This window comes from Vombatus ursinus, unplaced genomic scaffold (assembly GCF_900497805.2).
Source record: "Vombatus ursinus unplaced genomic scaffold, bare-nosed wombat genome assembly UNPS02005286.1, whole genome shotgun sequence".
In the NCBI taxonomy this organism is placed as follows: domain Eukaryota; kingdom Metazoa; phylum Chordata; class Mammalia; order Diprotodontia; family Vombatidae; genus Vombatus; species Vombatus ursinus.
This window is the reverse complement of record NW_020945064.1, coordinates 6,630,481-6,642,572: the sequence shown is the minus strand read 5'-3', so window position 1 is coordinate 6,642,572 and position 12,092 is coordinate 6,630,481. Positions and strand designations below refer to the sequence as shown.

Here is a 12,092-nt window from a genome sequence, read left to right as displayed (position 1 = left end):
CTGCAGCATCTCACAGCCACCTGCTTGGGTGCTGTTAAATTTCTCTCTTCTGGGATTTGCAGCAGACTATCTGACCCCTTTCCCTCTTAAGTTTTCGAAGCCAAGATGTGTTTCCATGGCCCTAGGGAACCAGGAAAAGACTGCCTGGCTATGCCAAACTTCCTCCACTCACACAGTCCCTAGAATCTGCTGCACATCATGGCCCCAGAGTGGACACTGCAGCTGTTTCAGACCCAGAGGCCTTAGGGAAGGCACAGTGGGAGTCCTCTCCCAGTGATGATCCAGAGTCTAGCCTGTTCCCCAAAGAGGAGGGCTCTGTTGTATGGGCAGGGTGTCAGATGAATCACTCACTGAGAAGCCAGGGAACATTTGTAGATGAAAGGGTATCCCCAGATGGGTCCCTAAAGGCTTCCACAGCTTTTCTCAAGGTGGTTTTGAAATGTCTTTCAATGGTAGAAATCAGTTATATCAGTCAGGAAGTTAGGAAAGTTTCTTTGCCCTGGGCCCAAGAGAGGAACTCCTACATTCTTAGCATCTCTTCTCTGCTTGAAGGAGCAGTTACAGGCCAGAGCCTCTGATCTCTAGCTGCAGAGGCTGTGAGAAACAGCCCCAATCTACCCAGAGAACACGTAAAAACACCACCACAGTCTTTCCAACACAAAACCTGCCCTTTGACCCTTCCATCAAACTTACACCTAAGATTTTGCTGGCTGCTAAAATGATCGTGTTCCTAGAGACCTAGGGAAGCAAGCCTGGTGCTAACCCTCCCTAGAGAGGAGAAAAGAAAAAAAATGAACCAGCCCTGTTCCTCTAGGCCTCGAGGTCAGGTCTCCAGAGACTGCCAAGTGCTGAAGGCGATAGGGAGGTGGAAACTCTTAAGACCAACCTCCTGTCTGGATCTTTTCCTGATAATCAATCAAAATACTTTTTCTTCATAAAATCTATTTATTTATTTTTACAAGCATTTATAACCTGTGCCTCTCACTTTCCTCCTTCACTGGAACAAAAAAAAAAACAAAAACAAAACCTTCTTCATACATATGATGTCCAGCTAAACAAATTCCCACACTGGCTATGCCTGAAAACATATGTCTCTGTTTTAAATTCATCACCTATGTCTGTGATAGGTGGTCAGAAATAACTTAGACCTCTCATACAAATCGCTATCCTGGACATCATCAAGAGATGAGAAGAGAAAAGAAAATACATGTATGTAGACACACATGCTCACACACACACAGCATAACATAAGAAATGACCCAGGGGACAACAGTTCCCCTGAAACCACAGAAGATTTGAAAGAACTGATGCAGAGCAAAATGAACAGAACCAGAACAACATAGAAAACAACCACACTCCTATGAAAGAGCAGCACCAGGCCAGGAGGACTCTTACCAATGCAATGACCTCTCATGATTTCAGATGCCCAGTCATGCTTCCCATCTGTTAGCAGAAGGGATGGATGGGATCAAAGATGCCAAACCTGCCATATTGGGTTGCATGTGGCCCACAACACCCATACTTGTGGCCTTAACCAGATTAAAATATAATTGGGAAATATTTAACAAAATAAAAATAGAGTAGAACATAAACGACATTAATATATTGTTTTCTAAGTCAATAAACGGCCTTCAGGGGTCATTATGCAAGGCTTAGCAACCCCCATTTCAGTGAATTTGACACCATAGGATCAGATTAGGGGTTCTCCACCCAGGTTGAGTCAAAAAATATTCCTACAATTCTATTTCAATGTAACTGTTTTCCTTTGTAATCCTATGAATCTTACTTTATGCATTTAAAAGTATTATTCTGGGAAGAAGGAGTAAGTGAGGTGGTACAGTGGTTAGAACACTGGACTTGGAACCAGGAAGACTCATCTTCATGAGCTCAAATTCAGCCTCAGACACTTACTAGTTGTGTGACCCTGGGCAAGTCACTTTACCCTGTTTGCTTCAGTTTCCTCATCTGTTAGATGAAGAGGAAATGGCAAACCACTCTCCAAATGGGGTCACAAAGAGCTGAACATGATTCAACAACAAATTCTGGGAAGACATCCATAGGCTTCGCCAGACTGCAAAAAGACGGCATGACACAAAAAAAGATGAAGAATGCTTTAGCTAGGGAGACATGTTTTCAAACATAAGCAATGTATGGATTTGTGTTGTTTGACTACACTTTTTTGTAATAAAAAAGAGCTTTAATTTGGGGGGAAGGGAAGGAGAGAGAGGAAAGGAGTTCAGATGAGGAGTGGGTGGGATTAGGGAGAATGATGCCAAATACAGAAGAAAAGAGCATCGATGAAACATTTAAAAACACACGGAAGTCGATAGAAATAAGTTTAGAAGGGAACCCAGACAAGGTGGGCAATGTTGATATTTGTGTTAAATGAAGTACATGCTTTAAAAAAAAAAAGCTATAGTTACAGAGATCCACAGTTTCATAAGCAATCCTTCATTTTTATTCTTCGTGTAAGGAAATGGTCATGTTGGTTGGCATTTGTCAAATTTATTTGACAATGATCGGAAACATGGATAAAGCAGCATCTCTACCTTCGACTTGCTAAAAGTCTGAATGTTGGAAGATGATAAAGATTCCGATGAGAGGATCCCAGAAGAAGGGCCAGGGTGAGCAGGATGGATTATAAACGCTGCAGGAGCTGTTCATGGGCTGCCATAGTTAGGGAGAGCTCCCTGGAAGAGACGGCAGAGCTTGAGCTGGCCCTTGAAGGAGGGGTACGATGTAACCAGGGAGAGAGGACAGGAAGGGGGGAGGGAAGGGAAGCCATGAGGCCACCTCGGTGAGGCTCAGAGGTCCCCCTCTAATGTCACCTTGTAAGAGAGGTGGTTTTCTGTTACTTCATTCAGAGGGCAGCTAATCTAATCTAAATGGAACCCAGGGTGTTTAACCTCTGCTGTGTCAGGTTTTGAGAGGGCAGAAGGGCAGCCACCAGCAAAAATATTTCACTTTAAAAGTCATAGTGAGACATATACATGTATGAACGTATACATAACAAAAGCAAAAAACATCAGTTCAGTTAACACTATTAGGACCATGCGCGTCAACTGATGCAAATTAAAAAAAATAATTTTACTATAATCCCTTCTATCTGTGCCATATACTTTAAATACAAATAATTACAAGCAGATATTATCATGTTACTATGAAATCAAATTTTCATCCTACTTGCTCTATTTTCTTTGCCTTACAGATTTTTAAAAAATGTATATCATGCATTGACGTGGCTTCCGTGGAGGTATTCTTAAATTCTGGTGCTTCCATGCACAGATGAGGCACATAAGCAGCTCCTTGTCTGATTCCCTCCACAATCTGGCTCCAATCTACCTTTTCAGAGTTTTTGTCACGTTACATTATCCCCCTTATGGCACTCAAGACTCCCCAGTCATGTCAGGGACTCTCAGATCTCCATGCATCCATGTAGACCTTGGAAGGCAGTGTGGGAGAGAGAAAGCACACCCTGGATTTAAAGTCAGAGGACCTGGGTCTTAATTCTGCTTCTGACGCTTTCTACCTATGTGACTTTGGATACATCATGGGAATCTCCCTGTGCCTCAGTTTCCCTATCTATAAAAGGAAGTGCTTGGACTACACAGTCTCAGGAGCCATGTCCAGCTTTAAATCTGACTGTCTTACAGAATCCTGCCCTTAGGGTCCAGGTCAGATGACACCCCCTCCAAGCTTCCTTCCTATATTACCTCCCCACCCCTCCAGCTTCTAGTGCTTTGTCTCTCTTCAGATCTTTGCACTCATACACAATTTAACTTATACTTGGGTACATGGTGTATTTGTTTCTCATATTTCCAATTCAATAAACATTAATTAAGCACTTGTTATGTGCCATTCAATCTAATAAGAGAAGATAACACACAAAAGGACACTGTGAAGCAAAGGAAGGGAGGGAGATGGGACCCCAGAGAGTACCCAAAGAGAAGGCATCTTATGTCATGGAGTTGAAACCAAGTAGAGTTGCAGATGGAAAGTCCAGGCTCCATCCTCTGTAAAGGAAAGCTGTTAAGAGGGGAGAGGAGGATGAGGGACATGGGAAGGTGGTGACCAGTACATGACAGCAAGCTCCCAGAAGACAGTGATCAATTGCATCATTGATTGTCATCTTTATATTTCCCAGGGACCCAGAGTGTGGGAGCTTGATTAAAAAAACTTGCCTGATTTTAATTTATTGCTATTTATTTCTCAGTTTATTTTCCTTTGAAGAAAATGTGAATCATTTGCGGGTTTCTATATTATTATTCCTTATGTTGTTTGTTTAACTATTTGATTTTATTGATAAATGTAAGGAAATAGGATGAAACAAGACCTGACCATCCTGGTATCATAAAGTTAAAGCTGGAAGGGGTCTTTGAAATCTTCTAGTCCAATCTTTTCATTTCACAAATCGGGAAACTGAGGTCCAAAGAGATGTGATGACTCGCCCCAGATCCCCAGTTTGTAAGCAGCAGAACCGGGGTTCAAATGCAGGCTCTATGATTCCAAATTTCAGACCATCCCACCACGGCATGCTGCCGTCCAAGTTTAGTGAGGCATTGCCCACAGCTGGAACGTGACTGCTCTGTTTTGCAGAAAAGGAAATGAAAATCACCAGATTCAAAAGAGAGCACTTCAGGAAGCCGCGTGCAGCTTGGGTAGTTCGGTTACCATCTGCCCACCCTCCCCCACTGCCCACAACTCCTTCAGTTCTTCCCTGTAAGGGCAGGACACCCACAAACCACACTTACACTCCTTCACCCCCATTCCCACCTCCCAGCAGCCTCCAGTAAGGGAGACCAGTGGGAAGTGAGGACTTCTTACTGTCAGGTGACCTGTAAGTGGTGTCAGTCAGAGAGTAAATTCTGTCAGTGGGCAAAGAATATTGGACTGGGATTCTGGAGACCTAACCTCTAGGTAAGCTCTCTGAGGGGGAGCTAGGTAGTGAGGTGGGTCTATAGTCAGGAAGGCCTGAGTTCAAATCCTGCCTCACATTTATTAGCTGTGTGATTCTGGGCAAGTCACTTAACCATTGTCTGTCTGGGTTTCCTCATCTTAAAAATGGGGATAAAATTAGCATCTGCCTCCCAGGGTTGTTGTGAGGATCAAGTAAGATAATATTTGTAAAGCATTTAGCACAGTGTCATAGGTACTATATAAATGTTAACTATTATTATTAATAGTTGTATGTGATCCTGGGCAATTTACTTAACCTCTGTCTGCCTCAGTCTCTTGATCGTAAAATGGGGATAATAATGGCACCTATCTACCAAGGTTGTTGTGAGTAAAGAGCTTAGCGCAGTGCCTGGTACACTTCAGGTACTTAATAAATGCTTACACCCCACCCCACTCCTTAGGGTTCCCATAGGTCAAGTGGGAGATCCTTGTGTCACCACCTCACTCACTCACACAGAATGGCTATAAGTAAAGTGTTCTGTAAAATGTTCTCTAAATGTGGTCTATTATTAATGTCATAAGTCCCTTCCCAATCACTACCTTGCTGTGTGATCTGGGGCAGGTCACTTCACCACTCTGAGTCTCTGTTTCCTCATCTATAAAATGGGATAATAATACCCTGCCTACCTCTCTAAGGTTTCTGTGAGGATGCAAAGAGAGCATGTGCACAGACCTTCCTTTGAGGACATAAAATGCCAACTTAAGGCAGGAAGGTGACAGACGAATGCTCAGACGCACTGCAGCTGACAGAGTCATGCCTTCATGCATGCACAGCCCTGGGGACACACCCCCCAAACATCCCCTCCTGAAAAGCAGGAGGTAGATTTTTCACAACTCACTGCCATCCAGCCCAGATGCTAAGAAATAGCAGCAATAGGCTAACTGCTTTCTAACCACCTGTTTATCTTCCCGCCCCTGGCAAAGGCTGTATTTCTGCCTACCACACCAGTGCTCTAGTCATGTCTGTCTTTCCTATCTAGTTATTGTGGCTCTGGGGAACCCAACCTCTCTTGAGAAAAGTCATTTCAGAAAATGAGTTCAAAGCCACAGGCTCCAGTGAGGGAATGGGGAGCACACTCACTCAGGCAGGACTGGAAGCAGCTGGCTTAGACCAAGAGCTTAGCGTCCCAAATGGGCCCTAGAACCTGAGCCAGGAGGCATATTTCTCTCTTCCTTCTGATTCTCAAATGTCCTTCAAGTTCCAGCTCTCTGAGTGACAGCAGCCCTGGTGAATGGTATCAGGTGTTCTAGTGCCTGCCTGCTATTAGGCAGAGATGCCTTATAGGGAGTGGATTGAGGGCCTGGGGACTGGGGCCAAGATGAGTCAAACCTGCACCGTCAACTATTACCTAAGCCCATGCAGTGCAAATTTTCAGACTTCTTCTGACCTGTGGCCTCACTCAAGATGAGTTATTCATTTCCAAAGTGCTGCAGCCACCAGGGATTGTCTGAAGGGGACGGTGATTCCAGAGGACTAGGAAAACTAGGGTATCAAGAACGCTACTCAACCCTTTGCTCAACTCTGGTACTTAGCAAGCATTAATCATATAGGAACTTCCAATCATAGACTCCTTGGGCATTAGAATTGGAATGAAAGGGAACTTCGAAATAAACGAATCCAATCCCCTCATTTTCCAGATGGAGGCAAGTGAGGTCGGAGAGGGCAATTTAAAACAAGCTGTGTATGGCCTTGGGCAAATCTCTTCCCTTTTCTGGGCCTCACTTTCCTCATCTGGAAATTGAGGAAACAATAATGGTACTCCCTATCTCTCAGAGTTATTGTAAGGAAAGCATTCTGAAAATGAAGCTTAATGTATAGAAATGGGAGTTATCATCACCACCATCATTAGGGAGAGAACCAGGTTTAGAACTCAGATGTCTTGCCTCCCAGTCCGGTCCTCTGACCTGGACTGTCTGTGTCACTGTGCTCTCTCCCCCAATCTAGATGATGTCTTCACAATACTGCCGTAATTTCTAGAGTGTCTTGAGGACCCTCTCTGCAGTACTGAGTCCCATCTAGTCATAATCCTCTTATAGGCTCCAGGCTTTCCCCCTCCATCCCTGTCTCTGGAGTTTAATACTGCTAGTTTCTAACACTTAAACTTAAGAAAAATAAACTTAGGATCAGTCAGACAGCCTCCTGTCTCAAAACATAATTTCAACAGAGCCCACCATGATAAAGGCAGCCAAGGCTTTTTGGTTTTTTTAAAGAGATCTTTATTTCCTATCCCTCACCTTAAAAGCTTTCAAATGACTAGTCTTTTTCTCTGGCTTGTTTTTACCTTTCTCTCCCTCAGAAGGCAGAAAGCAAACAAGACAGCTCTGTTTACAGTCCCATTTGCCTTTTTGGTTCTCCTGGGTTGGTCCAGGGCTATTCTGTCCAAAGACTAGGCAGAGGAAAGTTTTAAAAGCCTCTCCCTCCCCTTCAATGGTCTTCATTGATTCTTTTTTTTTTTTTCAACACTATGAAAATGTTCCCAAGTTTGGTGAGATTTTTCTCCTATAAACCAAACCAAGGGTAGCCCTGTCTGAGAGCTAGGCTGGGACACTCATCTGGAATTCTTCCCCATCAACCCCACCCCCATTTTCTTCTGGTTGCAAGCCAGGACAGTCTTTGGGTGATGTGATTTAAGGGGTATTTTGGTAAGGTTTTCCCCATCCCTCCTCCAATGTCTCAAATGCCAGCTTCATTAAAGTCAAGAAGTGTTTCTTTTTGAAAGTTAAAATATTCTATTTCCACTCAAGTGTGAATTAGTTTGCTTTCCTGAGTGTCTGGAGTGGAGCGAAGCCTGGAGGTGTTCTATCGCATAGAACCCCGAGTAGAGAAGACTACACAAGGTCTTTCTTTAGGAAAGAGCATTGGATTTGAAATCAAGGGAACTGGAATTCAAGCAACTGGGTCTGACACCTATCAACTGTGAGACTGGGTAAGGTAGGGAAGATCTCTGTAAAATAGGGGTATTGTGGTAAGTAAACTTTAAGGGCTACAGAGATGTGACTTGTTATATCACTAGCAAGGTGGAAGGAAAAAGGTACCAGGGAGTGGGAAAGGGACCTAAAAGTAAGGTGGAAGAACACTTTCCATTTCTGCTAAGGCCCCACTAGTAGTTTAGACTTCTAAAGACCATTTTTTTTTTCTGACAACCCAAGAGGGGCAAGAGATGGGGAATGGGAGAAGTGACAAATTCAGAAACCCATGGAGCCTTTAGGGGACGTCTATGAGAGCAAGGCCCCATAGGAGAAAGGGCTGAATTTAGGACTTGAGGGTCATGCCTCCTTTGCCTAACCAACCAGGGAGCGAAGCCTTTTATCACCCTCGGAGTTTTCCCCAAGCCCAGCTTAGATCTCCTCCCCGAAGGAGGAGCAAAGGCCGTGCTAGACTTCCCAACGTGGCTGCTGCCACCCCACCCCCTTCACCACCTCCGCTGGCCCATCCCAGCTGTAGGGGGTCCCTCGGGCCAGGACCAGGAGATCTCAGAGCAGACCTGACTGTTTTTTCCAAAGGAGAGGACATCACCAGTGCTGCACGTCCAGTTCGAGGTGGGGAGGAGCAGGGTTAGTGACGGTAGGAGCAGGCGCGGGAATAGACGTTAGTTTTGGACGGGAGGGTCCAAATTAAACAGTTCCAGGCAGGAAACCCGCCTTCTCCCAGATTGGTCAGGAAGTAGTGATGCAAGTTGGCAATTTTTTTTTTTTAAGGAGAATGTGAAAGAAAAGGAAGATAGCCCCCCTACAGGGACACCAAAATACTGAATGTGCTGGGCGCCCACCGTGCCTTTCCCCTAGTCTCCAGAGAGATCCCCGCCCCAAGACCCATGGACTTCCCCGTGGGGCTCTCGATGGGCCTCCTCCCCTTTGGCTGGACAACAACTGCCAGGGGATCTCACAGGGGTGAGGACTGGGGACCTCACGGCGGCCCCACGGGAGCAACCCTGGAATGCGAGAGGTCCGGAGCCGCACGAAAGTGCTCCTCCCCCACGAACCCTTCCGGGGACCAGTGCTGCCGCCTCCCCACAACAAGAGATCTGAGTCATGCCCTGAGCAGGGGGCAGAAGAGAGAGGGGAGGGGGCTGCTGAGAGAGGGGAGGGCTGCCTGGGTCTCAGAACCTGCTGTCCAGGTTGAGAAGTTCTGGAGTAACTTTGCTCCTGGGGCCCCCCACCAAGCTTTGTTTTATGACTCACAAATGCACTTAGCGTGAATGATAGTTAGCTGTGTTCCCTGGGAGTTGTGGAAGAAGGGAGAGGTCTTGTCCTCCGCGGACAGTAAATTCCTCTGGGGTAGGACCTGTCTTGGTAACGTTGGTATCTTCCCCAGTACCTAACACACAGTTGGTGCTAAATAAACCTTTGTTTTATTTGTTTGGTTTAGATGCAGGTTATTGGAAACATCTCCCCGCCCCCCTTCTAGGAAACTGTGCCCAGAGCGGGTCCCAGGACCTAGGACCCTCTCTCCTTCCCTCCCCCATTGCCCACCTCCTCTTCCCCCTTCGGGACTCACCCGCTAGAAGGGAGAGCGGCAGCAGCAGCCAGTAGAGGAATCCACAGAGCGCGTGCAACTCCATGCCGGGGCCGCCCCCCCCCGACCCTCCGGCTCTGGAGGCTGGGCGAGAGGACTAGGAGGCCGACTGAGATCCGCGCGTTCCGAGGGGCAGGGGTGAGGGGCTAAGGGGCGCGGTCGGTGGCCGGGGAGCAGCGCCCCATGATGCGCAGCAGGCGCGCTCACTCCATGTGCCAGGCGTCTCTTCCAGGAAACTCACCTCCCCGGCTTTCCCCTGCTCCTCCCGCGCTGAAAAATAGTCGAGGGCGCCGCCTGCCGCGGTTCCGGAGACTTGGGGGGTGAGGGCTCCCCGACTTAACCCGGGGCGGGGCGGGGCGGGCGGGCAAGAGAAGTTAGTGCACCAGGCGTTGTTCAGCGCCCGGCGCCCCTGGCTGCAGGTCCGAAGCCGAGCCGAGCGAGCGTGTCCCGGGCGCAGCACGAGGCGCAGCACTGAGCTCCCCGGTAGCCCTGTGGACCCAAGGTGTTGGCTTCTCAGATCTGCTGAGCGAGAGCGCCTCTTCTGCCGCCGCCGCCTCTCGGCCGCCTCCCGCCCTCCTCCTAGCCTTTTTATAGGCTCTGCCCTCTCTCGGGGCCAGCCCCACCACCTCCTCTTCTATCTCCCTCTGACAGCCACACTGGCCGGGCTGGCTCTGAGCCCCGGGAATCCCCCGCCTTCTTTCTCTAGTCCCGCGCTCCGACGCTTCTCCAGCTCCCCAGTCTGCGTCCTCCCGGCTCGGAGCCACCGGGACCGGGCAGAGGTGACTGGGGACCTTCGTCCTTTCCCCAACTTCCCAAGAAGAAGCAGACGGTCAGCTGACTCAGCCGCCCGCCACAGTGCTCCTAGGGAACTCTGTGAGGCCCCGAGACCCCCTGGCACCAGCCTCTAACCCGTGGGTGGAAAATCTTGCCCAGTTTCCCGCCCCTCCTTACAGGCCTAGAAGGAAGCATGTAGAGAGACTTCTGGTTCCCTAAGAGGATCCTGACCCCGCTGGCCTGGTCTGAGTGTTAGTGTTAACCCGACATTCCAATCCAAGGCCCCCAACCCGGGGCTGGAGCAGTCAGAGACAGGCACCGAATAACTTTCACTTTGCCCCACAGACTACGGAAGCGGAGAAGCAGCGCTCTCTAGAGCCAGATGGGGAGACCTACACAATTCAGCACCCGAGATACCCTCTCGGTGCCCCAAACCCTGGAATTTAGAGCGGCAAATGACCCTACAGATCAACCCCTTCAACTCTCATTTTACAAAGAAATGATGTAAGACCCATAGATCTGCTACTCTATGTTCCTCGTTTTGTCCTCTGTTTCTCTGGCGCCTTGGTGAATGGGAGGTATAGGCGTGTGTGGCCCCAGGAATTCTAGGGTGACCCATAGCACCTCGAGATTTTTCTTCGAGAAACAGTATAGTTCCCCAGGCAGGCAAAGGCACGAGCTACTTTTGTAGTGTGAGTTTCTGGCATCCCGACTCCTGATCCAGGTTGGTTTCTGCCTCCCTCTGGTGACCACAAATCACTTCTTTATTGCTAGGTTTTCTTCCACATAAAACAGGGACCATCATGACTAATTCACAAGAAAGGGATTAGCTTGTTAGCGGTTGCAATGTCATTCATTTAACCTATCCTGTCTACAATATACATGAAATATCATGTGTGGGAATTCCTGCCAAATAAAGCCAGTAGATGCCTAACTTTGGAGCCAGGAAGATCTGGGTTGAAGTCCCTTTAACAATCCTTTCATCTCTCGATATTCTAGCCAACTCTCAAATATTACAAATAGCAGAGAAGCTCAGCCTGTATTGGTGAGAGAGTTTCCTTACCCCGGAGATCCCTCCATCAGTGAAATGACAGGTCCACTTCCAATCCCTATCTCTATCCCTGCTCCTTTCATCTCAATGCCCCTACTCCACCCACTTAATAGAGACTTTTCCTGAGTTGCTGTGGCCACAAGTTTCACCATCTACAGTAGTGATCAAAATCTTCTAATAAGGAGTTTCTCCAAGCTTAGCTCCTCTGTTCCCACAACACAGACCAAAAGCCTCTCCCTGGACTTTCCAGTTTGTACCTTTGAGAACCCAGGACCATCCCAGGACTACAGAGGAACATAGAAGGACTTTGATGGAGGCTGTGTCTCTGTCTTTCCAATAACATTCTCCCCAGTACCCCACCGTGGTGTAGAGGTTTTTCTGGGTACTCAAATTGGGTGCCAACAGAAGGTAAAATCTGCTAGATCTGATCCCTCACAAAAAAAGGCTTTGGGTACAGCCAGCAAGGGACTATGTATTTGACCCCTAAGGAGTATCCCAGCTAAGTTTCCAAAGGCTCATCTCCATTTCAGCCATAGCGACTCAGAAAACTACCCACTAACAGGCTGCAATCTGCATTGCTGAAGAGAGTGGTGAAATCTGTCGAAATATTTTGGAGATAAGCTGTTTTCCAGAACTAAGGCCTAATAAGCAGGCTGTGCCCTGAGCTCAGCATAACAACAATCCTTTTTGCTCTGGATGATATCACCCTCTGGCAAACTAGATTGCTTGGACCAGCACCGGGTGTTTAGCTCCTCCTCTTTCCCAGGTCCATCTGTCACTGACAGGTACTGCACT

The 12,092-nt window shown here is 47.5% G+C and overlaps 1 protein-coding gene across 2 annotated transcripts in view; it reads right to left on the bottom strand.

The window, feature by feature from the left end:
• PIEZO1 (piezo type mechanosensitive ion channel component 1) overlaps positions 1-9,833 on the bottom strand; it is a 169,787-nt gene extending 159,954 nt beyond the window's left edge. For both annotated transcript variants that reach the window (XM_027846483.1, XM_027846491.1), the window contains exon 1: positions 9,455-9,833. In XM_027846483.1, the coding sequence (XP_027702284.1) occupies positions 9,455-9,518 (64 nt within the window). In that variant the 5' untranslated portion in view covers positions 9,519-9,833. The remainder of the gene's footprint in view (positions 1-9,454) is intronic.
• Between the last annotated feature and the right edge of the window lie 2,259 nt (positions 9,834-12,092).